The sequence below is a fragment of the Kockiozyma suomiensis genome (assembly GCF_038497685.1).
Source record: "Kockiozyma suomiensis strain NRRL Y-17356 unplaced genomic scaffold V2V93scaffold_15, whole genome shotgun sequence".
In the NCBI taxonomy this organism is placed as follows: domain Eukaryota; kingdom Fungi; phylum Ascomycota; class Lipomycetes; order Lipomycetales; family Lipomycetaceae; genus Kockiozyma; species Kockiozyma suomiensis.
Genome location: NW_027117678.1, coordinates 1 through 25,585, shown reverse-complemented (window position 1 = coordinate 25,585; position 25,585 = coordinate 1). Strand labels below are relative to the sequence as shown.

General features: G+C 43.2%; 6 protein-coding genes across 6 annotated transcripts; 4 read left to right on the top strand and 2 right to left on the bottom strand.

Annotated features, from left to right (window-relative positions):
• Window positions 1–10: 10 nt before the first annotated feature.
• Window positions 11–1,217, top strand: V2V93DRAFT_374898 (RNase P subunit p30-domain-containing protein). The gene is made up of 2 exons (XM_066911360.1): window positions 11–241; window positions 301–1,217. The coding sequence occupies exons 1-2, from the start codon at window positions 121–123 to the stop codon at window positions 1,062–1,064; spliced, it is 885 nt and encodes a 294-aa protein (XP_066763577.1). The 5' UTR covers window positions 11–120; the 3' UTR covers window positions 1,065–1,217.
• V2V93DRAFT_374897 (lysophospholipase catalytic domain-containing protein) lies at window positions 932–3,787 on the bottom strand. Its single transcript, XM_066911359.1, has 2 exons — window positions 3,528–3,787; window positions 932–3,464 (listed from the first exon to the last, which is right to left on the bottom strand). The coding sequence occupies exons 1-2, from the start codon at window positions 3,595–3,597 to the stop codon at window positions 1,387–1,389; spliced, it is 2,148 nt and encodes a 715-aa protein (XP_066763576.1). The 5' UTR covers window positions 3,598–3,787; the 3' UTR covers window positions 932–1,386.
• Window positions 3,788–3,954: 167 nt separating this feature from the next.
• V2V93DRAFT_83619 (uncharacterized protein) lies at window positions 3,955–19,826 on the top strand. Its single transcript, XM_066912804.1, has 14 exons — window positions 3,955–4,671; window positions 4,744–4,898; window positions 4,954–7,865; window positions 7,924–11,514; window positions 11,584–11,901; window positions 11,958–12,315; window positions 12,370–12,464; window positions 12,521–12,649; window positions 12,710–12,803; window positions 12,852–12,960; window positions 13,013–13,163; window positions 13,219–17,782; window positions 17,836–18,359; window positions 18,421–19,826. The coding sequence occupies exons 1-14, from the start codon at window positions 4,070–4,072 to the stop codon at window positions 19,666–19,668; spliced, it is 14,850 nt and encodes a 4,949-aa protein (XP_066763575.1). The 5' UTR covers window positions 3,955–4,069; the 3' UTR covers window positions 19,669–19,826.
• V2V93DRAFT_374895 (uncharacterized protein) lies at window positions 19,750–21,802 on the bottom strand. Its single transcript, XM_066911358.1, has one exon. The coding sequence runs from the start codon at window positions 21,688–21,690 to the stop codon at window positions 19,984–19,986; it is 1,707 nt and encodes a 568-aa protein (XP_066763574.1). The 5' UTR covers window positions 21,691–21,802; the 3' UTR covers window positions 19,750–19,983.
• A 98-nt stretch (window positions 21,803–21,900) lies between these two features.
• On the top strand, window positions 21,901–23,199 carry V2V93DRAFT_392575 (integral peroxisomal membrane peroxin-domain-containing protein; the record flags this gene model as incomplete). Its single annotated transcript, XM_066912479.1, has 1 exon — window positions 21,901–23,199. The coding sequence occupies one exon, from the start codon at window positions 21,901–21,903 to the stop codon at window positions 23,197–23,199; it is 1,299 nt and encodes a 432-aa protein (XP_066763573.1).
• A 325-nt stretch (window positions 23,200–23,524) lies between these two features.
• V2V93DRAFT_328393 (uncharacterized protein) lies at window positions 23,525–24,457 on the top strand (the record flags this gene model as incomplete). Its single annotated transcript, XM_066907589.1, has 1 exon — window positions 23,525–24,457. The coding sequence occupies one exon, from the start codon at window positions 23,525–23,527 to the stop codon at window positions 24,455–24,457; it is 933 nt and encodes a 310-aa protein (XP_066763572.1).
• Between the last annotated feature and the right edge of the window lie 1,128 nt (window positions 24,458–25,585).

Sequence of the window (25,585 nt, the reverse complement as noted above, 5' to 3'; positions counted from 1 at the left end):
TTGATTGCGATGTAGATTTATTTACATATAAAAATTAATTGTGTCTACTATTCTTCAGTTCCACTCACTCGATTGCAACTAGGATTTATCTTTAATTAAATGCGGTGAGGATCAGTTAATATGTTTTATGATCTTAATGTTCCGTGGCCGAAGGGTGTCACGAACACCTCCTCACTCGAATACACACGCTTAACCGGAGCCATTCCTGATTTGTTCCGTACGGTCTCTATGCTTGCAAGTTGTATGTATATTGGCGTTTTGAACAAAAATATCTGCTATAATATACTAATGAATCTGTAGTTGGATATACGACTATCGCATACGACTACGAGGCAAGTGGTAAAGGGGCATCTATTGAGTCACCAATCCAGAGAGATGTCTTCTCCTCAACCCTCAGCACAGTTACTTTTCTCTCACGAGTGACTTTGATTCTAGATGACGCAGCGCAAGCGCAGGCATTACCCTCTCTTACTTCAAAATTTGACATTCTCGCCGTGCGTCCAACTTCTGAAAAACTTCTACTAGCCGCATGTACAAATCTGGAGATAGATCTGATCTCACTCGATCTGTCGCAGCGTCTTCCTTTCAATTTGCGACATCGCACTCTTGGTGTTGCAGTAGCTCGGGGAATTAAGATAGAGATTTGCTATGCACCGTCTACGCGTCAAGGTGACAACAACACACGTCGGAACTTGATATCAAACGCGGCGTCTCTTTATAGAGCTACACGAGGGAAGGGAATTATAATATCTTCTGGCGCACAGGACGCTTTAGAATGCCGTAGCCCTTATGATATATCAAATCTGGCAACATTATGGGGATTTACACAGGAAAAGGGTAAACTAGCTGTTGAAGGGGATGCGAGAGCTGTATGCACACATGCAAGAATGCGACGAAGATCTTACAAGCAGGTAGTCGAGATAGAGATAGCAGAAAATGCCGAAAAAATTGATTCGAAAACCAAAACAGGACAAAATATGAATAGCAAAACGAAAAAGAGGCAGCAGCAGTCGGGCGGGAAGACACAAATTGCAAAGAAAAGAAAGGCTCATGATAGCTTATAAGCTGAATAAACTACAAACAGTAACTGAAGCTACTTTAGCAATGCGTCGTGCTCTATGTACCGGATTAGCTTTTAATAGACCAGAACACGATTTAGACAAGAGAGGGTTTTAAAATTCTCCCTACACGCATAATACTTATTTTTTCTCTAAGCAGTTTTATCTTTCTTAAAAGATATTGGTAAATACCGAGTAAGAGGTTCTCAACATACACTATATACACAACCCAGTTCTTTTTCACTCTAAACAAAATTTTCGAAAAAATATCGGTAGATATTGTGCCAAAATACTCGTCGAACTAAATTCAAACCCAGACATGGGTCACTTACAAATAAATAACAAGTACAGTAGCGGTAGCGAGAGTCATGCACAAAATTCTACTCATGTAGCCAGGCATCATTTGTTTGCATACACCGGATGTCGAACTAGTCGCAGATGAAAGAGCGGCAGAGGATGAGGCAGTTGCAGTGGTTGCAGCTGGAGTAATAGTAGATGCACTGCCAAATACTGCAGAGGACGTAGCCGATGAGCTAGGCGAAGCAGCAGAAGAGGACAAATCGCGCGACAAAATCGACGTGCTAGATGAAGAGGCAGAGAAGGGTTCACTAGCAAATACGCCCTCGCCAATTGCATAATCCGGTGCTAAAGCTAATTCTGATGGAGTAGAAGAGTCAATAGTTCCGTCCCAGCAATGCTTCTCCATACAAGCCTGGCATTGATCAGTCATCGCTAGGCCACGACGTTCAACTTCACGATGAATGATAGCGCACGCAACACAAGCAGACCACTCTGATTCAATAGTTCCATTCCCTTGCGTTCCCATATTATAGCCGTTTGTAACCATCCCCTCAATTGTACTGGTATCATATGCTAGTTGCAAAGTAGATGAATTAGAGAAATATGTGAAGGGATGATTAGCTAAATAGACGATTAACGGAGAAGAGTCAGAGGTGCTATTTGTTCGATTGCAGCCAAAGAATGTAGGCTGTTGAGTAAGCCCAAGGTTAACAAACGAGTTGTTATCCGGTACATATGGCATCGCTGCGCTCTTTTCCAAAAATTGGCGTTCATAAGTAGCAATCAGAGCTTCTCCAGTTGGCCAATTCAAATCGGAGTCAGCACTACTATCCACAGCAAAGATGACGTCAACTGCTCTCTCTTCCTGTAAAAGTGCCAGCAAGGGCAATCCCTGACCATCCAAGCCACCATCGACAAGGGAGAGCTGTGAGAGGTCTTTGTATTTATTCTCTGACACTCCCGTAAAAGGGTTAGGATAGAGTGCAGCATTTCTGCTGAAGTTGTTGGGGGTTTCCTCTTCGATGGCGTTGTAAATAATCTGAGGGAAAATCTCAGCCTGGACAAATGAATTATTTAGCGGGCTAACGGTGAATAAAGATGACGAGGTTCCAATTATAAAAGACGACTTATCATAGCCAGTGACACAAGATTTCGGAGTTCCATTGAAAATGTCAGAGCCAATGTATTTCAGCTGGGCAAATGAAGCAAAATCAAGATCCCAACTTCCCATTTCGTAAGGATTAAACTCAATAGTGCTAGTGGTGTTCAATGTAGTATCTTCACCTGCAGTGACAGAAACTGCATGGACAATAGGAAACGGAGCTTCATAGGTTACGAATGATTCAGAGTCAACAATATCTGACCACGATAGTGTGATGCCACCGTTCGAATAGTTAAACATCTGAAAAGCAATTAAACGACCCCAGTAGTCAGTCACGCTTACATCAAAGCCAGCATCCGCTTTTTCTTGTACCTCTGCTGCCACAGCATGGGTATAAGCTGCATCAGATTTGTAACCAGGCGGAGCTGCAACGAGAGAGCCAGTAAGATTCCAAACGTCGGATGCCTCGAGGATACTTTGTACCGAAGAAAAGTTATTCATAGCATATGTACCAACTAGCCAAGATCCTCCTGAGAGGCCCACAATATAAGTAGAGGCTTGAAGCAAACCTCCAATATGGCCGCTTTCAGTAGCGTTCGAAGTGCGATTGTCAGCGGCAGCTAGGAATCCTGCACCCTGCAGCATTGCACGATAGCCGCCCCCCGAAAACGCAAGACCAATGCGGACTGAAGTATTTGAGCCAATGAAATCAGCGGCGTTGAAATCCTCGAGATCAATTCGGTCAAGGAACGAGATCAAAGCGGTTCGGGTGGTGTTATCACGTCCTGAAATGTATGACTGCTCGTCAGAGCTCAGACCTTGAAGTGAGCTGCGAACAAGGGAACCACTAGGACAACTAATAGATGTAGGTTCATAAGAGTCTTTTCCGTAGAAGGAGCGTTCTGAAATAGAATTCGTCGAATCGTCGGCTGAGTTGAGGTGAGGACCGACAGCGGCAAGGATGATCTCGAGATCGTCATCTGACAACGGACGGAACGCAAAGGCTGCCAAAAAAAATTTTCGTTAGATATAAATCAACGAGGAGACAGTTGCTTAATCAAGCGCACCTGTGCCGAGAAGGCAGACGAGCAAGACAGATACAGCCAGAGTATAGCTGAACGCGGGGAATAGCAACATCAGGATGATCTGAGACTTTTACTGTATGTAGGATGAGATATTCCTTTCAAAATGTGAAATTATTCCCAAAGAAAGAAAATTGAAGGAGAACGACGGCGGAGCCAAAGGGAAGAAATTCGAAGAGGCTGCTAACAGCAAGAGCGGCTAATGTCTTGTTGGGAAGGCAGTATACGACAACCTTTGGATCGCGCGGCGCTCTTGATTTCCGTTCTCGGGGTCGAAAAGAAAGAAATAGGCAATGGCACGAGACAATAACTTTCTTACATAATACTCAGGTAATCGATACAAACCCCACTATACTACCCCTGAAATCTAAAGCTCAAAATTTTTTGGAAGTCCCAACTCATTCCCAACTACCAAAAATTTATTTTCACTACTTGTCAAACTTATCTATATATTGCTCATTAGCGAGACACCATTTTTAACATCCTGGTGTTGGTCTATCTAGAAAGATATTAATATTATATCAATTATGTCGGCCAGCTTTAGTATAGACTTCGAGCATTCTGCTGAGCAATTCTATACGAAACATGATATCGCCGATATTGATTTACGGCATTCAGTTTTGTCTGGCAACAAAATTGATCTCGATGCATTATCCGGCCTTGCGTTAAATCCCAAGTACACTGACCAACTTATATACTCCTTTCATTCTCTATTTCCCGATCTTAGTGCACGCTGGCTTTTACATTCGCGTGACAGCAGTGTTGCTGCTCGTGCCTTTGCTAGAGCTCTGCCTTTGATTCCACATATATTGCCTCATGCAATAGCGTTTTTTCAAAATTATAGTTGGCAGCAGAAAATATTACTAGAGGATTTGATTGCATTGTACCGACTAATATCTTATGATGCTGCACTCTTTGGCTCTCTGGTTGATTTGGCTTCGATTTCATATGCCATGAAGTCTGGTGATTCAGATGCCGCAAAATATGTTGCGTTAAAGATCTGGGCTATCCGTCTGCGCTTATCTGACGAAGAGAGTCATCGATTGGTTGTTCAGAATCTTGGTGGATTAGAACATGAGCTTCTTGGTGTCTATGAAGAAAAGCCTGGCACGGATTTTTTGTTTTTTGAGTGAGTTTACATCATCCACTGCGTCTCCGACGCCATGAGTCCCTACGCTAACTATATAATTAAATTACTCAGACTGCTGGAAGCGAAGCGACTCTCCAACTATAAGACCCTAATTCGCGGACAAACCGATTTTTCGCAATCTACCGAGAATGCTATTACTTTGCCGAACTCGACATTGTCATCTAGAACTGCAAATTTGTGCGGGTTACTTGTCGCGCGACATAGGCGTATGCTATCATTTCTATCTCTGTAATGTGAAAACAGTTTGCTGACGAGTATTAGCTCTGGAATCTCCTACCTTGCCAATCGTTCTCACTAATACGACTACTTATAATATTCGAGCTTTGGTCTCCGCACTCCGAGAAATGAATCCTCTCCTGATAACAGGGCCACCTGGCAGTGGGAAATCCTTTCTAATTGATTATATGCTTTCTATCTTCGCCCGCACAAGCAGTGACATTGTCAAGCTTCATTTGGGTGACCAGACTGATACCAAGCTTTTGATCGGTACGTACACGACTGGCGAAACTCCTGGGTCATTTGTTTGGAAAGAAGGAATTCTAGTCAATGCTGTCCGCGGTGGAAAGGTGCTTGTCATTGAAGACATCGATAAAGCCCCAAATGAAGTAATCAGCGTTCTGCTGTCTCTAATTCAGCAACGTAGAGTTATGATACCTTCTCGTGGTGAGTCTGTTGTTGCTGGGCAGACATTTCAGATGATTGCAACAGCTACTGAACTTGACAATTCTGTCCCCAAAAATTTCATTGGCCGCGAGCTCTGGCGTCAAGTTCAGCTGAGAATGTTTAGTGATACTGAGCTTGAACAGCTTTTGACTACACAGTTTCCGAGGCTGTCCCCATTGGCCTCGCTATTGCGCGACGTCTACGTTCGCGTGAGAGAGATATATCGCGATAACCGATTTTTGGCCCTCACTAGAGGTGTCCAAAATCGGATTTTTTCAACTAGAGATTTGGTCAAGTGGGCTAGACGAGTTGATTCTCTATTATCAGAAGTTCAACTCGAGGAGGTTGGAAATCATGAGCTTCCTTCTTTGACTTTCGATCGCGTTCTATTTGAGGCAATTGACTGCTTTGCTGGTAGCCTCAGGGTTTTAGAGGCACGCGACCTTGTTGCCAGTGTCATTGGCGATACTATGAATATTGCTCCCCACGTTCTCAGTCATTATTTGAAAGGATATGTACCTCAGTATCAAATTTCTAGTGCGGAGGTAACTATAGGTCGCGTTAGATTGCTGAAATTGCCTTCATCTAGAAAAAAAAGTCAGCATGGGGCCTCTTTATTTGCATACACCAAGCTTACGTTGAAGCAGCTGGAGCAGATTGCATCTTGTGTCAAACTAAAGGAACCTCTACTTATGGTTGGTGAAACCGGAACTGGGAAGACTACAGTTGTTCAACAACTGGCTTCGTCTGTAAATGCTAGACTTGTTGTTATCAACCTTTCGCAGCAGACCGATGCGTCAGATCTTCTGGGTGGATTCAAACCTGTTGAAGCCAGATCTGTTGCTATTCCTCTGCGCGAAGAGTTCGAAAATTTGTTTGAGTCTACATTTTCTGCAAAAAGAAATGAAAAGTTCAACAAAGTTTTTACAAAATGCTTTGCTCGGAAGCAATGGGTTCATGTTATTCGTCTATGGAAGGAAGCTATCAAGACTGCTATAAAAACCATAGCCAATCAACAGGAAGTAGATTCTTCTAGTGCTGCCGATAAGCCATTAAAAAGACGAAGAATCAATGCGGTAAATGGCCATGAATTGATTACTTCCTGGAATATTTTTGCACAAAAAGTTGATCAGTTCAAGGCGCAACAAGAGAATCTGAAAAACTCTTTTGTTTATCGATTTATTGAGGGTGCTCTTGTTCGTGCTGTCCGAAATGGCGACTGGGTTTTGTTGGATGAGATTAATTTGACGACACCTGATACACTGGAGAGCATAACGGATCTTTTATCGACAGATAGTAGTGGTGCTTGTATCAGGTTATCGGAGAAGGGCGATATGGAGCCAATTATCGCTCATCCAAATTTTCGATTGTTTGCGTGTATGAATCCGGCGACAGATGTTGGAAAACGAGATTTGCCAGCCGGGTTTCGTGCTAGATTTACTGAACTTTTTGTCCAGTCTCCAGACCAGGATCGCGAAGATTTACTGGCTATTGTTGAGAAGTACATTGGTCAATTAGCGACTGGCACTGACAATGAAGGGGCCTCTTCAGATGTTGTGGAGCTATACATAAACGCTAAAAAACTAGCTGAGAATCATCAGATTGTGGATGGAGCCAATCAAAAGCCACATTTCAGTGTTCGTACGCTTTCTCGAACTTTGCTTTACGTCAGGGATATCACATCATCTTTTGGATTACGAAGAGCATTATATGAAGGGTTCTGTATGTCATTTCTGACGCTTCTTGATAAGGCATCCGAAAATCTTTTGATGCCAGTTATTCTCCAATATACGATAGGCAAGCTGAAAAACCCAAGGTCTGTGTTAATGAAAATGCCGCCCAAACCAGAGGCTGGCGAGTACGTTCAATTCAAGCATTATTGGATCGAGCAAGGCCCATCCGAAGTAGACAACCAGGCACATTACATTGTCACTCCTTTTGTGGAAAAAAATCTACTAAATTTAGTGCGTGCCACCGCAACTCGAAGATTTCCTTTATTGATTCAAGGTCCAACTTCGAGTGGAAAGACCAGTATGATTGGATATCTTGCAAAAAAAACAGGGCATAAGCTTGTGCGTATCAACAATCACGAGCACACGGATCTTCAAGAATATTTGGGAACATATGTGGCCAACGATCAAGGTAATTTGCACTTTCAGGAGGGTATATTGGTCGAAGCTGCTCGTAAAGGTCATTGGATTGTTCTTGATGAACTGAATCTTGCACCAACCGATGTCCTGGAGGCTCTGAACAGACTTTTGGATGATAATCATGAGATTTTTATTCCAGAAACGCAAGAAGTGGTAAAGCCTCATCCACACTTTTTGCTTTTTGCTACGCAAAATCCACCAGGCCTCTATGGTGGCCGTAAAAATCTTTCCAGAGCGTTCAGAAACAGATTTCTAGAGTTGCATTTTGACGAGATTCCCGAAGAGGAGCTTGAGACTATTTTAAAAGGTCGTTGCGAGATTGCACCTTCATATGCAAAGCGTATTGTTCATGTCTATAAGGTTGGTTCAAAACAGTCTTGATTTTCTGAAGCTTAGGCTAATGCTGATATTATACTAGGAACTCTCCACACGAAGACAATCTACTAGAATATTTGAGAAAAACGGATTCGCCACTCTGCGTGATCTTTTCAGATGGGCTAATCGACCAGCTGTCGGATACGAAGAACTTGCCCGGAACGGGTTTCTTCTACTGGGAGAACGAGTACGAAGCGAAGAAGAGCAAATGATAGTGAAATCAGTCATAGAGAAGGTGATGAAAGTGCACTTGGATGTTGATGCGCTATATCGATTTAATGATAAAAGCCTCAACTCCGAGTTTGGAATTGTGTGGAGCTCTTCTATGCGGAGACTTTACACGTTGGCCAGCGAAGCTATCAAAAATCACGAGCCTGTTCTACTTGTGGGCGAGACTGGTTGTGGAAAAACCTCTATTTGCCAAGTCTTGGCCCAAGAGTCCGGGAAGTCGCTACATATAGTAAACGCTCATCAGAATACCGAAGCCAGTGACATTATTGGAGCTCAAAGGCCTCTAAGAAATCGCGCGGAACTGCAACAACAGCTTGCAAATGAGCTTTGCTCCGCTCTTGAACTTTCAGCATCTACTGATCAGTCATTAGAGGAATTAAACCAGCTTTTCGATGTAAATGTTAATGAGCAGCGGTTCCCTCCTGAGACTGTATCTCGTATACAAGAGATCCGAAAGAGACTTAACACTCTTTTTGAATGGCACGACGGAAGTTTAGTTCAAGCTCTCAGATCTGGCGAGTTCTTTTTGCTAGACGAAATTTCTCTGACTGACGATTCAGTTCTTGAGAGACTCAACAGTGTATTAGAACCTGAACGATCAATTCTACTTGCTGAGAAAGGATCATCTGAAAGTCAGATCACAGCGGCTGAGGGATTTCAATTTCTAGCAACTATGAATCCCAGTGGTGACTATGGTAAGAAAGAGCTTTCCCCTGCTCTGCGCAATAGATTTACAGAAATATGGGTTCCTGCCATCACAGATGTTAATGATATCTATCAAATTGTTGAATCGAAACTGGAGCCAGATGCGCACAGCTTTTTCATTCGACCAATAGTGGAATTTTCTATCTGGTTTTCGGAAACTTACAATACATCTATCGGCAGCAAAGCGATAGTATCTTTGCGAGATATCTTAGCATGGATTGCTTTCGTGAATTCTGTGAAGTCGAAAGCTTCAGAAGTACGTCTGCTGCATGGTGCTTGTATGGTATACATAGATGCTCTTGGAACCAACAATTCTGCTTATCTTTCGGCAACTACTGAATTACTTGCGAAAGAGCGTATGAGATGTGTCGAGTATCTTTCAAGTGCGGCTGCTGCTGATCTTCGTCCTATATACAGCGCAGCAATCGATGTGGCGATTTCAAAGAAATATATCTCTTTTGGCGAATTCGAATTCCAGAAGAGAGTTCCATCAGATTCCATATCCCATCAGTTAGAGTTCAGCTTCAAAGCGCCAACCACAGCATTTAATGCTATGAGAATCATCCGTGGCATGCAGCTTCGAAAGCCTCTAATGTTAGAGGGTAGTCCAGGAGTTGGTAAAACAAGTATCATGACCGCATTAGCAGCTGCCGCTAATGTGAAGCTTACGCGTATCAATTTGTCGGATCAGACGGATCTTATGGATCTTTTCGGATCAGACTCCCCTGCCGAGGGCGCTCGAAGTGGAGAATTTGTGTGGCGCGATGCTCCATTTTTGCATGCTATGAAAAGCGGTCATTGGGTTCTTCTTGATGAAATGAACTTGGCTTCGCAGTCAGTTTTGGAAGGTTTAAATGCTTGCTTAGATCATCGAGGCGAAGCTTTCATTCCCGAGTTAGATCGCACATTTACTCAGCATCCAGACTTTCGGGTTTTTGCCGCCCAGAACCCGCATTACCAGGGTGGCGGGCGGAAGGGCCTTCCAAAGTCATTCATAAATAGGTTTACTGTCGTTTACGTTGATCTTCTGACGCCATTCGATTTACAGGTAATTACTGATCAGTTATTTCCGACAATTGATGATGCTGTGGCAAAGTCCATTGTAGAGTTTATCTCTTTATTAGAGTATGAAACATCTACAAAAAGATCATTTGGGCGCATAGGCTCTCCTTGGGAATTCAATTTGCGTGACACTTTACGCTGGTTTCAGCTATTAACTCTGGCCGACAAAAGAAAGAGCAATTGGACCGCATCAGAGTTTCTGGATGTAGTTATTAAGCAGCGTTTTAGAACAGACGAGGATCGATTAATCGTGGAACGATTATATACTCGTCATTTTTCAACGGAGTACACTCCTCGTCAGTTGTCGATCATTTTGTCGGAGAAGTACTTTCAAGTTGGGCATGCAATTCTTGAAAGAAAAGCTCTGGTAAGCAAATTCAAGTTTTCAGTAAACAATCTCGCAGTCTTGCAGTGCAATTTACTGCCTTTAGAATCACTCATGACATGTGTGGAGATGTCATGGCCTGCTATAATTGTTGGGCCTTCGGGATCTGGCAAGAGCAGCCTGATCCGCATTCTGGCAAGCATTGTAGGCGCAGATCTAGAAGAATTCTCCATAAACAGTGACATCGATAGCATGGACATTATCGGCGGTTTTGAACAAGCAGATGCTACCAGAAGAATGATGATAATATGGGACCAAATTGAGGATGTTTCGCGAACAATTCTTGCAAAGATTGGACGTGGTGATCTTGACCCAAGCGCTCAAACTGAAGCTTTAGCATTATACGAACAGGCGCAAAACGGTCATAAAGATTCTATCTCTGAGCTGCAAGTAGCTACTACTACTCTATCATCTCTTATTACATCTGTCACTGCTACTGAGTCTGCTGTACTTTCAGAAATCAGAGGAAAGATCGATCAATTAACGGTGTTATTATCTAAGATTGATAGGCTGGGGGCAACATTCGAGTGGTTCGACGGTACTCTAGTTCGTGCTATGGAAGCAGGAAGATGGCTTGTTTTAGATAACGCTAATCTCTGCGGACCATCTGTTCTTGATCGTCTAAATTCTTTACTGGAACCGAGTGGTACATTGGCTATCAACGAAAAGGGTCTTGAGAACGGCAAACTCAAGATTGTCAAGCCTCATCCAGATTTTCGGTTATTTCTGACTGTGGATCCTAATAATGGAGAGCTTTCACGGGCAATGCGAAACCGAGGAATTGAGATTTTTTTGAACAATTTGACGCAACGGGCAACTGCTTGGGACCGCGAAAATCTTAATGAACTAAACATTAGCCATGTGTCAGATGAAGTCTCTTATATATCAGGAGAGCTTCAAGGGTTGAATCTTGAGAGAAAGAACTTCAGGTGTCATACCATCAATGAGCTTTCTTTAGCGACGGCTGATATGAGAGTTTATGCTCTCCTTGACGCTATATCTTCATCTCAAGAAACTAATGATTTGGAGCGATTGGCGTTGGCTGTCATTGATTACTTGCCCACTTCTTATAGTGGAAGTTTGCTACGCTGGTCTAAAGCGCTGGAATCAGCTGATGCCTTTTCTGAGTTCAGTAGTTTCTTTGCTCGTCATGTGGCTAGCTTGTTCTATCAATTACTAGACTTTCCATACGTATCAGATCTTCTGCACGCATATAAGATGACAGGCATAGAAAACTATGAGGCATATCAGGTTTGTGATTTTAACGTACTTATCTGAAAGAGGCTCTTGAGCTGGTGGCCTAACTTGATTCCTATTTAGTCTTTTTGCGTTTTAGCCAATCCTCGGGGTTTGCAGTGGTTCCACAATTCTCTTGGAAATGTGGATGCCAAATTGTCAACGTTGATATATGACGCTATATTTTCTATCATATCATTCAATTCTTGCCTGAAGCAGGTTACCAGTAGAGCAAAAAAATTAAGAGTGGCAAAACTGAATTACTTGGAGCGATCCGCCTCAGTGAGCTTCAATCAACGGTCTTCGTCAAGTGATACGCCTCATCTTTTTGAGCTCGTTTACTCATCCGTTCAGCTTCTGAACTCTTACGTGAGATCAGTCAGCTTATTTGACACTAATATGGTATATAATATCTTGTTTGACTACGTTTTTGGAATTATAGCTCACTCTGTTTACAGCAGACAATGGATAGCCTTTCAGATGTTATAAACGTAATTCGAGCTATCATCAGGTTAACTCAGCAATCAGAAGTCGATGAAAGTCAATTCCCCATATTTCGAGATATACTGGATTCTTATGCATCGAAAGTGGAGCAAAAGAGTGAGAAAATCAGCTCCGACGCTGCTTGGAAGAACTGGAAAAGGTCTTTAGAAGCATTTTCTGCTAAGCTTGTTTTATCGAGCGGACAGTCAATGGATTTGATCTGGGCACAAATGCGTTCTGCGGTGCCCAATTCACAAAAAGCCTGGAATATTTACATTCAGCTAATGGACACTGGTCGCACCTTAGCAGATTGTACTACAAATTTGGACATGGGTAAGTCATGAATTCTAAACTAAACCGGGCCATCAATGCTAATTGTAATTTCAGACTATTTAGGGGAGTTAGCAACACTGCAGCTCAAACTTCTGGCAGCTGTGGAGTTAACATTGTCGGACGAGTCTCGAGCAACAGCTACTGTAGAGGTAGAAATCATCGCGCTCTCCTGTTTGATTACTTGTTACTTACAGATTTTTTTTAGAACGTGTTGATGCAATGCTCGGCTTATATCTCAGATTTACCTCAGGAATCTCTGAAAAATGGAAATAAATCAGAGTGGAGCAATATTTTTGGCTACATTTTGACTTGTAAAAGCCTTGTGTCCTCGAAGGTTAGTTGGCCTCATAGACTTAAGTTTTTATTTAAACAGTGCTAATTATGGAATATGCAGTTCGATCTCAGTCTCGCTAACCTAATTCTGATGAATCTTTCCGGAATGAAACAGCAGGTGGTTTATAATTCTTTTAGAAGCCGTAATACGAAAAGTGCGTATTGTGATTTTATTTTCTGGTTAAATAACTAACAAAATTTAGATACAAATTTAGTAGGGTTTCTTCGTATGCTTTTTGCTGTTGAGGATGGACCACTTGCCGCTGCCAACCTGTTTGAAGGAAAAATATTTTCGGACTTTGCTTCAAAGCTGTGAGTACACGACTTATGTTGCTCTGAAGTGCTCATGCTAACAATCTTGAAGGAACTCTGCCGAGTATGGTCGTATCGGTGACACTATTGAAATTCGAAGAGAGTTAGCTTTCTTTGGTAAACAATTCTCAGAAAATGCCAACTTTATAGCCGACGAGAAATTGAAGTGGCTTGTTAGGGGAGTGTTGGAGCATGTGAAACAGGTAATTTTAGCTTTTCTAAATACCCTATGAATCTTAATTAACATCGCCATTCTAGATGCTGGAGATTCATATTTCTGAAAGTATAGAGCCAAGTATGCGGCAGCTCAATGACCATCTTTTCGATAAAGAGTACTCAGTCGATGCCGATTTAACGCAATTGAATGCCTTTTTTGAAGTTCAAGCTCCTCATGTTCTTCCACTCTTTTCAGTACTACGTGAAACTAGAGCGATTATCATGAATTTGGAAAACTCCACCCAGCAGAGCGTTGGTTCTGTACTAGTGCGTTATGCTTGTTTGCTATTGCATCTGTACATACCAAATGTTCCTCATGATCCAGCCATCCAGCCTTATGTCGATGCCTATCTTTTAAAGGAAAAGCAATCGGAGATCGCCTCACGACTAAATGCTACTCGAGAAGTTGATGCAATTTTTGTAGGCCACACTAAAAGCCTTCGGGAGGTTTCTCTTCTAGATCAGCTGAATGCGCTTGATTCAGAAATTATACCTCCGTCTTGTTATCGTCCGGAGAGATCTCAGTCAAGAGCATTATTTCAAGATATGAGCCGATTTCTGAACGGTTATGTGAATGAAGCGAAAATCAGTGCACTATTATCTGAGTATGAAACAGATAGCAACAGATCTCTAAAAGAAGCCAGTATGCTTCAAAAAATCTCCTCTCAAGTTGTTGAACGACTAAAATCTCAGTTTGTTTACTATACTGATATATGTGATCCGATCGAGGATTATGTGGCCATCTTGCGACTTGGATTGAGCCTTGCATTCCAGAGTAGTCGCACTGAGTCGATCAAAGATCTGTCGCCGTTTATGTGGCTAATTGATGGTTCCATATTTCAAAGTCAGTTCTCTGATGATCTTATTGAGCGATTGCAGCAAATCAAAAATTTCAATCCTCCCCAAAATTTGCTTTCGGATATCTATGCTTGCCTGATGCAATGGCTTCGCATTCGTCAAAGTTATGTTGGATTTCAAGACTCGGTCGTTCTTCGTGGTCTGAACCAAACATTGCAGATGTTGCACTATAACTGGTCACTCAATAAAAGCCGAATGGAATCGGAAAAGATTGCGAATACGACTGTGTATAAGGCAAATGATGAGGAAGATGAAGATTTCGAGTTTAAATCTATGTTTCCGGACTATGAGAATTTTGTCACAGTTGAATCATATGAACCCAAATCCAATGAAGAATCTATCATATTGGAAGTATACTCGACCTTTTTGGCGCTCTTTGGAGAATCTTCTCGGTTGCCAACTTTTGAGTCCACTATTCGGAAGGCATTTTCGGTCATTAGTGACCTTAATAATGAAGGACTCTTGCTGAAAGATATCCATATGCAAAATGCTGTTCCTGCAATTATTTTGGCGACCACGCAGGTTTCTGCCGAGATTTCTGGAGAAATTACGTCTGATTTCAACTTTTATAGAGATGGTCGTGCAACTGAGACCGAGAAGTCCGTTTCTATATTTCAGGACTTGAGGACTAGGATTCTTCAACTAGTGGTTCGGTGGCCTGAGAATGAAATATTGCGAGACTGTTTAAGATACTGTGAGGAGTTTCTAAATCTACCTACAACTGCATCTGTTGCACGGTTACTCTCGTATGTTGAGAAGCAGCTGGATGTTCTTCACGAATGGCAGAAAGTGGCAAGCAGTGAATATTCTGTTGCTTATTATATAGATGCTTTAAGCAAGTTGATCGTTGAGTGGCGAAGACTGGAGCTAACAACATGGGCATCTCTTTTTGATAATGAGATACAGAAAACCGAAGATGATATAGCGCATTGGTTCTTTTATATTTATGAGAACATAATATCTGTTCCTCTCAGTCCTCACGCTACTGTCTCAGAAAATATGGACGAGCATTTACTCGAGCTGATTCAAGCGGTCACAATGTTTATTGGAAGTGGTCCACAGGGCCAGTTTGAGAAACGTTTGCAATTGATTCGGGCATTTTCTCGCTATGCTCTCACTTTCTCGAAACTCTCAAATGTTGGCGAAGCATTATGTAGTCTATACAAGCTATACTCTCAGTTTATTCCCGTTATCTCGGGGTCTATCGCATCGCAACGGAAGGCCTTAGAAAAAGAAATTTCAGAAGCACTGCTTTTGGCAAGTTGGAAAGATACAAATCATATTTCTTTGAAAGAGAGTGCGAGAAGGTCACATCATAAGCTATATAAGTCAATCAGGAAGTTTCGTGAAGTCCTTCATCAGCCTGTCCGACCGTTGCTAGATGGAGGGCTCGACAGTGCCGACCTTGTCTCTGTCGAACCTCCCGCTGTCACATTACCAATTACCTCTACTTTTATTGAGTCCGAGACAATGGCGCGTCATTTGTTTGTATGTTCCAGCTTGACATCCTGGAGTAGTCGTCCAGAGCGGTTGGTTGAGGTCACAGTTACCGCAAAGCGCATGAGATTATACGCCCTGGACTGCCTCATTTCAGAAGTGCCGTCGCTTTCAACGTATGCAAATGATCTCATTGAAGAGATGGCCAGATTACGCAGAGAAACTCCCTCTGTGCTAAATGAAGAAACGAAGCGAACAGTCCAATTTTTAAAGACCCAAAAGACAAAGCTGTTTAGCGAGACTCTGAAGGATCTGAAAGCTATAGGGTTGAAATTTAGCGTCCGAGCAGATGTGAGAGAGAAGCAGGATAGCGTAATCAAAATACTACGATGTCTGAAAGGAATAGACGAAGTACTTCCTGCTGGAACGGAAGATTTATTTTTTCGATTACTAGAATTTACGCCGCGATTACGATCATGTGCGGTAAACCATTCTGATGACCTAACTCCTAGTCAAATTCAACGTGGTCTGGGAATTGCAGAAAATCTTCTTAGCATCCTGATTAGGCAACGAGAGCACATAGGTGCTACTGCTGCTCAAAGGCTGAGATTCTCAACTGTGGTAAATGAGTTTTTGATATTCAAGCACGTTGCTGAAGCAACACCACTTCACAGCATCGATCTGCGAGGAGAAATACTCCCGAATTTGATGAAGAATCTGAAGTTGTGTTGTGCTAATTTGAATATGGCTAGTTCCACAGTTCTAGCGCATGCGAGATTTAGCGAAGATAGAGACACAAAATTGATATCTTCCCTCGCTCAGTGGAGCAAGTCCATGGATGACCTTGCTCAGGAAATCGATAGAGTTCCTGTGCCAAGTAAAGTATCTTTGATCAATTCGGATGTAAATAATGTGCTTGGGAAATATCAAATTTGTTTTACCAGATGTGACGCTGATCTAACGGAGCTTTTGATATCGCACGAGCAATACGCTTACATTCTGGTCAAACTCCGCGCATTTATCTCAAGACAGAGCTGCTTGTTTGAATCCAGAAAAAATGAGTCTCAAGCTGCACATTATTCTGTTGAAGAGCTTGAGGGATCATTACGCTATCTGACGGACTCTATACTTGTTGTGATACAGGAGATTCGCCGGCTTATGTTGGATCACATTTCTAACAATGAGGATAGCTGGATTTCAGTTGCGACGAGCCGACTAGTACGTGTTCTCAGAAAACTACATATAGAAGATATCACAGCAGCAATGGAAAAAGCTCTTGAAATTGTCGCCTTCATAGGAACCAGGTCTCCTGATGCCGTGGGTGCTCTGTTTTCGGTCACAGCGGTCTTTGTGGAAGAGTATAGTGCTTTTGTTGATAGCATCTTGACGAAGTTCGCCTTGCAGCATAATGAGATGGTAAGAGGTGGTTTGGCTCTATTCAAAGCATTCAAAACAGTTGCCACGAACGGATATTGCTCCCCTCAAGAGCCTAACGACGATGATGATCACTCTAATCTCCAATCAGGCACAGGCTTAGGAGATGGTGACGGCGAACAGAATATTAGTAATACTGTAGGTGATGATGAGGATCTCACAGATTTAGCCAATCAGCCTGATCAGAAGAAAGAGGATAATAAGCCTGATGAACGTGAAGAGCAAGAAAATGCCGTTGATATGGATGGTGAAATGGAAGGAGATCTTGAGAGTGTCGATCAGTCCGGTGAGGATGAGGATAATGAAGGTGGGGAGCAATCTGACGAAGAACTTGACGAAGAAGTCGGAAGTGTTGATGATTTGGATCCGTCAGCAGTGGACGAAAAATTATGGAATGACGATGCGCCAGAAGACTCGTCCAATGATAAAAATTCTGAGCAGCAGCTTCAGGATTCCTCGCTGATGGACGATCTTACAGCGAAGACGGATGAAAAAGAAAATCCGAAAGATGCGAAAGATGATCTCGAAAATGATACTCACGACGAAGGGGAAGAGATTAGTGATGGAGAAGACGAAGAGAGTGGAATGGAGCAAAATGATGAAGTTGCACAGCATAATGATGCAGACAAGATGGACAGTAATGTTCAGGAAGGAGACGCTTTAGACCTTCCAGAAGATATGAATCTAGACGATGATGATGAAGCAGATGCTAGAAATGATATAGATGATGACCCTTTATTAAAAGATGATTCACCGGATAATCAAATGGATCTTGATGAAATTCCGAACACAGATGATACAGACCTGCGAAATATAGAGGACGATGCGCAGAACGAGCTTTCTGATTCTGAAAATCCTGAAGCAATGGATATCGATGGTATGTTAGGCACTATAGACTGCTTTGATGAACGAACTAACAACAACTGCCAGATGTCGATGAATCGAAAGAAGAATTCAGAACAGAGCTTGAAAAAGAATCATATGGTAGTGACGATGGGGAGGAAGGTGATAATATGGAGGACCATGACGCAACAACTGAGAACAACGGAGAGATGAAAGATCAAACGCCAGAAGAAGAGCAGGAGGAGCAAGCAGATGTGGAAAATAGGAAATCTCAAAGCGAAGGCGCGCACGGACCTGAGGATGCCGCCAACGAATTTGAAGAGCCTGAAGCGGCTTCTAAAGGTGCAATTGATGGTACAGAAGACGCTGGTCGAGATACGGGCGCTCAAAATGCTACCGAGGAGTCGGCATCAAAAGAAGGCGGTACGGTATCTAAAGATCTGCCCACTCAAGACGTAAAGTCCAACGAGAGGAAGGAGCGATCTGGCGAAAGACAAGAACAAATAGGTGACTCAAAGGAGGAATATCACCGTACCACTAAAGATATAGAAGAAGTTGAAAATGCCGATCAAAAGAATGCTGATGAAAGCGATGCTCAGTCTACTCATGACGTATGCTCTGTTTTTATATTATTGTGAGGTGTTGATGATAAGTAACTAACGAATTGTTCAGACTACTGAGAGCTATCGGCATATGGATGAGAATGATGTCAGTCATGATACTCAAGCACTTGGCACCTCATCCAAAGATCAAAATCAGACTGTTGATGATGATATGGCTGTTGACGACAAACTAGACGAGCAAAAAGATAATTTGATAGACAGTCTTGATAATTTGGAGAACTTCAGCGAGAAGGATGATAATGGCGAAAGTGGACATGCTGCATCTGGAGGAATCATTGGCGACCGCAAGGCAGCTCCCGATGACCGAGATACTAGGAACCCACTTTCCCAAGAAGATTATGAAGAGTGCGTTGATGAAAAAGAAGCTCCTGTAACGGCAGCTATTCAGGTTGTTGATAGCAAAGCATTGCAATATCGAAATCTGGATGAAGCACGAGATGTGTGGCAGCAGCACGAACGGCAAACAGCTGATCTGTCAAATGCACTATGTGAGCAGTTGCGACTGATTTTAGAGCCCACTCAATCTACGAAATTACGAGGAGACTTCAGAAGCGGAAAGCGATTAAATATGAAGCGAATTATCCCGTATATTGCTAGTGAGTTTAAGAAGGACAAAATCTGGCTGCGCCGAACAAAGCCTAGCAAGCGCGAATACCAGATAATGATTTCTCTTGACGACTCAAAGTCCATGAGCGAATCAAAAAGCGTTAGTTTAGCTTTCGATACTCTTACGCTTGTCTCTAAAGCCCTCGAAAGATTAGAGGCGGGACAGGTCTCTATTGTCCGGTTTGGGGAACAGTGCGAAGTGGTGCATCCTTTTCAGCGGCCATTTACTTCAGAGGCAGGAGCACACGCATTTCAGTGGTTTGGTTTTTCGCAGACTAGGACAAATATGTATTCTCTCATAGAGAACTCGATCTCGTTGTTTGAAGAAGCCCGAATTGACTCTAAAGCTGATTTGTGGCAGCTAGAAATGATTATTTCTGACGGAGTATGCGAGGATCACGATAAACTTGAGCAGTTGGTGCGTCGAGCTAGAGAGCAAAAAATAATGATGGTTTTCATTATTGTCGACGGTCTTACAAAGGGCTCTTCTAAAGAGAGTTCGTCAATTCTTGACTTGAAACAGGTTAAGTATTATCCTGATGAAGATGGAAATCAAAAGATGAAGATGACAAAGTACTTGGATACTTTTCCATTTGAATTTTACGTCATTGTGAGAAATGTTACAGAGCTGCCGTCAGTTCTGTCTCTTGTTCTACGACAATATTTCTCTGAAGTTGCTGATTTGGCGTAGCGGAAGGACGGGTCGACTATTTGTATTATAGGTATGGCACGTGCTAGCTTTTGATTATACGGCATCTGTTGGAGTTTTTTGTTTGCGTAATAGATATATTATTCTAATCTTAAGCAGTTACTCATTCAGTGTCTATATTGTCGAATGAGCCCATTGCAATCTGACCAAACCAAGAAGTAGTATATATGATCCATCCTGAAAAAGAAGTGCCGAAGTCGTACACTCTATAAGTGACGAGTCACTAGTAGAAATGAACCAGAACATCCATCAAGCTGACTCATTAGAAATCAGGCAGAATTTATTAGCTGAAACTATTTAAGCATCCAAATCAAGCCGTTCGAGGAGACCATCGATAAGATCAAGCTCGGCGTTATACTGGTGCTCATACATTGTAATTTTCCGCCAAGGATTCTCTTGTATTTTTCCAGTAACAGGATCCATGTCTTCCTCAAAAATAATACCAAACTTTTGTGTGAGATAAAATCTAATATCGTCAATTATCTCAATTGTATCAGTTTCATCACGAAATCTAATACGGCGAGCACTTTCCGCAACAATATCGGCAAAGTCTGGCTGCACAATGAAGGAACTCAGATTGTTGGCAAAATATTTAGCGGCAAAACGCTCGAGACGATCCATGCGAGTAGCCCATCCTGCACGGAGGATATCGTAGATATCAGCAGGAAGTATTTCGTCGTTTGAAGATAAAACGACAGAAGCCAGAGACTTTAATTTGTCTATGAGGAGTTCGTCTGCGCAATAGAGAACGTCAAGAGCTATGGATCCGGGAATATCGACACGATCTGCGTAAAGATAAGTGAGAATAATTTCGGCGACATCACATGAGGCGTTTAAGGAGATGACTGGGAGTTGGCGCAGGCCTGACGTGGAAGGAGTCGATATAGGACTAGATGCTGAAGTGTTTGGAGTACAGTAGATCCCCTCGGAAAACAGGGAGGTAAACATGGTGAGGAAGTATTCAGAGCGTATAAGCACTGCGCGGTGGGTAGGGTAAAGAAAGACTGACTGACGATCGTTGACAGCAAGTAGAATGTCAGCAGTGGATTCAGGTGGCACACAGGCGCAGGCATCTTTGTCGGCTTGATAGTCTGATTGCAAATAGACACGGACAGCTGAAATTACGTCATTGCGTACGAACCTCTCAAAATCATCTTGTGCGGTATGCATGTCTGCGTTGCGCAATTCTCGGCGGCGTCTAGCAGAGAGGTCGGCCGAAGCGGGTGATACGGCTGCTAACAGTCCTGGCAGCTCAAGCTTGCGAGCAGCGCTTTGAACTGGCTTAATAAGTGAAAAAGGAGTAGCACTTATGTCGGCCACGTACAGAAATCGTAACACAATTTCGAATGCATGTGGGTCAATGGCGGGCGCAAGTGCGATAATGGATTTCGAACGCCAGGCATTCTCGAAACGCTTGCGTAGCACTGAAGACCGAGCAGCAAGAACAAAACGATGCGCTAGAAGAGGATCATCAAGTAGAGTATGTGTGAAACGAATGTCAGCGGTTGCGGGCTCTTGCATACGCAGTAGACTGGCAAAATGCGCAGCAAAAGGTTGTGCAGCGTCAACTGCCTTAGAAACATCAAACTTGAGCAATAGTTTACGAATGGAATCATTTAGAGCCCCATAAAGACATCTCTCTCCTTGAAATGTATCTCTATCCGAGACAGCACCATGCTCAAGCAAATACAAAACAACATGTTCGTGCCCGCAGAGCGAAGCTAAAATTAAAGGTGTATAATCCCATTCGTCGACAGCGTTTACATCGAGACCAAAGCTGGTGACCAGGTTGTCAACTTGCTCAAGATCTCCACGGCGGCAGGCCTCGCACAGTTCTGCAAACCGTGTACCTGAGCCAAGAGTAAGATAATCTTCTTCCCGTAGCCGTCGCTCGATGAGCGCATACTTAGGCTCAAAGGGCATATGCTCCGCCACGGCTCCTGTCTGCGGCAGCACGTCAAATGCATTCTCGCGCGCTGCCGCAATCTCTTCGTCCTCGTCCATATGCTCTATTTAATCCAAGTGCGCGTATAAATATGTTTCAACTGCTAATATAAGTGCAAAGTTGCTAGCAATACGTAGTCAGGATAGCGGAGAGCATGGGATAGCTAATCATCACGTGATCGTGACTTGAGCGGCTCTCGGCTTCGCAGTTCACATGTTATTCTGATGAAAGCGCAGCTTGAGTCCGTTGCCTGTTTGAGTAAATCAGCAATGAACTACGCTCCGCGAAGCTTCCGCGAATTGACAGCGCTTAAGGACATTCTTTATGGAAGCGATGATGAGACGATCCCCACAGCGTCTGCCTCAGCAGCCAGCCGAAAGGACCATCTGACAGACAAGATCATGGAAAGGCTCTTCTCGGCTGCTCTCCCTGCTGCTGGAGAGGCAACTGTAGACGCTGCTGATGTGGCCGAACGGATGCAAGACCAGAAGAACCGACCGGCATTTTCTGTTCCTCTTATGGCACGCAACTTCACGCGTCTCAATGCTCGCATCGGCGTCGTATTCCGGCTGCAATACCGCGCCGTCCGCGTCTTCACCTGGCGCACCCCCTCTCATACTTTTTCATTCCTTGCAGTTTACTCATATCTTTGCCTTTATCCATTCTTATTTGTGGCTCTTCCGGTAGCAGTATTGCTACTCGCGGTCATGGTGCCTGCCTATGTTCGGCGTCATCCACCACCACCTTCTCCTTTACCCGCCTTTCCTGTTCCCGCTGGTGGGCCACCCTTGGCGGATGCCGCTGAACTGCGGCCGGTGCCAGAGCTTTCTAGAGATTTTTTGATGAATATGCGTGATATTCAGAATGCCATGGACGATTTCACACGTACGTATGATCGTCTCGTCATGGCCTTATCGCGACCGACAAACTTCTGTGATGAAGCTTACTCGTCAGCTGTATTTCTTGCCCTGATTCTATCTGGCTTTGTTACTTTTGTGGCTGCGCCTTACATTCCGTGGCGCCTTGTCTTTTTACTGGCAGGTTGGTTGATCGTGGCCACCGGTCATCCGCGCGCGCGCTGGGCGATGAAGAGGTCTCATGATAAGTACCTTTATTCCCGTGAGCAAAAGCTTTCTAACATTTTTGAGCGACTCGTCGAGAACGACATTGTTATTGATGAGCTGCCAGAAGTCCGTCATGTTGAGATCTTTGAGCTGCAACGCCAGCGCAATATCGACGTTGATGAATGGGACGATTGGCTTTTTGGAGCCAGTCCTTATGAGCCAGCCAACATCCGGCGTGTTTCAAAGCAGCGACCTGAGGGAGTCAGGTTTTTAGATGAGGTACTTCCTCCTCTCGGGTGGAAATTTGCGCAAGATTCGGCTTGGAAACTCGATCTGCGACCTGAGTCGTGGGTTGGGCAGCGCAGTGTTGCAGGTGTTGAGATTGATCAAGGGTCAAAATGGGTGTACGATCGGATTGAAGATGGAAGTGGCAAACATAATGAATGGCGCCGCCGGCGTTGGATCAGGGCCTGTGAGAGGCAGCCAATTGAGACGATGAACTAGTGTACAGTATAAGTTATTCTTGTTATATATTATCCGTTCCCTCAGCAAGAATTGCAAGCTACATAATCGTTTGAGAATTTTTGCAGTATGTAGTACTTTATTATTGCATTATGTTGCAATTACGACTGCCCTCCTGGCTTATATATTAATTGTCATAATAAATAGCACGCAATTCAGTACTCAGTAAACGGCTAGTTTGCTATAACGTACGGGGTTAGGGTAAATAATCAAAATGTCTGCTTGCTTGCAACGCCAGGCTCGCTCTGCATTTTCCAGCACAGGCTGCACAGGCTTCTCATCAGCAGAATCAGTAGAAGGCGTACCAATGGTTGCTTCGTCCTCGTCGATGCTTTCTAATCATTTTTTTGCTCCTCAGGAGCATCGTCAGCTGACAGTCTCGGCCCCGTCAAGCTCGGCTGTTTCATTCCGTGAAGCACCCGACGAAGAATACTCTGCTGACTTCTCACCGGAATCTTTCACTAAGCGTATCTTCCGAGGCTCCGCCCCAACCGAGACTCCTCTTCTGCCTTCAACACCTTGTGTGCCGGATCGACCTTATGACACGAACAAAGGATACCCTCTTCCAACTGCCTGCTTTGGCGACATCGACTGGTTTGCAGTCGCTGACCAGCAGCGACAAGAATTGCTGGTTCCCGAACCCGTCGAAGGTCCTCCACGAGCACAACAGCAACAGTTACTTGGAGACGACCTTCACAGTACTGCCTGGGCTAAAGCCTTCCCTAAAAACCCGGTCTCACCTTCGTCTGGCGATCCTAATAAGGCTGCTTCAGTCCGCACTATTATCAACTCTCTGATTCAAACAGACATCGACGGTGATGATTCAATGTTTTGGTACAAATCTACTACGCGATTTGCCTCTCCAGATGACGAGTGGGACTACGAGCGTCTCCGTCGCCGCATTCGTGAGTACACTTCCAAAGGCGACGCCTACCTATCTTCTGCCTCTTCAGTCTCCGGTCGTCTCTATGCAATCTCGCGACCCCCTTCTGCTGGTGACGGTCTTGGTCCTGCTGCTCGCGTTAACGAAACTGTCCGACAGACCGCTGTGCGTAGACTTAAAGCTGTACTTGCTCATCTCACAGCAACCGACTCTGAGACTGCTGAAGAGCTGTATCGGCAAGGGTTTACTCCTGAAGATCTCGCAAGTCTTGATGGAAGTGATATCGACCTTACCAAGTTGCGATTGGCAATTGAAGAGCTCAGTAGTCCGATGTCTAAGCAGGGATCTCAATCTTGATATTTGTGCATGTATATTAATCAGCTATTTCAGGCGTATTGTAGGAGTATTGTCGAACATTTACTTATTTTATTTCATTATTGCCGGAAATTTTACGAGATATTTTAGATCAAAGAGCCACCTGTAGTCAAAAAGAGAGGCTTGTTCTACTCCAATTAAATGCTAATATCTGTGCTAATATTTGTGGGATGTTACCGGATGCTTAAAATAAAGGAATATGTAATTTGATCAGATTGATTTTCAGCATACTACTAATGCAATTGGTTTGTGTGCCTATCATTCAACATATTCTGGGAACAGCAGAACATTTTAATGTGATTAGGTGAGCGACTTCGATGACTTAATGACTGTTAATCTTTACTCTGATTAAATATACCAAAATAAATTTGCAGCCACAGAAAGAGCATATCTAAGAAAATAACAGTCAACTGCACTAGTTGAAATAAGTGAGTGAGACAGCTTGATATTTATCAACAGTAAATTGGAAAGGATGCTGCCTGAGACAGAAGTGCATTTATTTGTCACATGCATATATCATTTATTAATTTGAATTATAGATAGCAAGGGAAATAATGGTCGGCAAAATAAGAAATGCGGTCTGATGCTGTCAAATTACAGTAGTATAGTTAAACAAATAAATACCTTTGTTACTGCGAGTCAAACCTAGCGGTTGTTTCGTCTAACACCATGAATTTTGAAGGCTTTGGATTGTCTGACATGGCAAGTGTGACAAAAGATTTTCAAGCTGTTCAGCCAAATATGTCTGATATCATTATCATATTATATCTCCAAGACATGGAAGTTGAAAATCTGTGATTAAATAAAACTGGTAGATCTCAACACACTCAATAGCAACTCTACCATTGCTATCCATATATGACTCATTAATAATTATGCTGTTTGATATTTCTAACTGATATAATTAACTGATACCACTGTTTTGGTCATCTGGTGAAAGGTCTGAGATCTGAAATCAGTTGTACAGTCATATATACATATATGATGATGATGACAATGGTCTTGATGATCTATCAAATGGCCTGCCAGAGGAAGAAGCAGACATAGCAAAGCTGTCAGAGCTGAGGTTTATCCATATTGATGAGATTACTTGTTGAGTGCTGGGTGTTT

Bases quoted from the DNA above. Each gene is read 5' to 3' on its own strand.
- V2V93DRAFT_374898 (XM_066911360.1), top strand. From the start codon at position 121: ATGTTTTATGATCTTAATGTTCCGTGGCCGAAGGGTGTCACGAACACC. The intron at 242-300 runs GTATGTATATTG...ATGAATCTGTAG, and splicing joins GGTCTCTATGCTTGCAAGTT to TTGGATATACGACTATCGCA.
- V2V93DRAFT_374897 (XM_066911359.1), bottom strand. From the start codon at position 3,597: ATGTTGCTATTCCCCGCGTTCAGCTATACTCTGGCTGTATCTGTCTTG. The intron at 3,465-3,527 runs GTGCGCTTGATT...TTTTTTTGGCAG, and splicing joins CGTCTGCCTTCTCGGCACAG to CCTTTGCGTTCCGTCCGTTG.
- V2V93DRAFT_83619 (XM_066912804.1), top strand. From the start codon at position 4,070: ATGTCGGCCAGCTTTAGTATAGACTTCGAGCATTCTGCTGAGCAATTC. The intron at 4,899-4,953 runs GTATGCTATCAT...GACGAGTATTAG, and splicing joins ACTTGTCGCGCGACATAGGC to CTCTGGAATCTCCTACCTTG. The intron at 18,360-18,420 runs GTATGCTCTGTT...CGAATTGTTCAG, and splicing joins ATGCTCAGTCTACTCATGAC to ACTACTGAGAGCTATCGGCA.
- V2V93DRAFT_374895 (XM_066911358.1), bottom strand. From the start codon at position 21,690: ATGGACGAGGACGAAGAGATTGCGGCAGCGCGCGAGAATGCATTTGAC.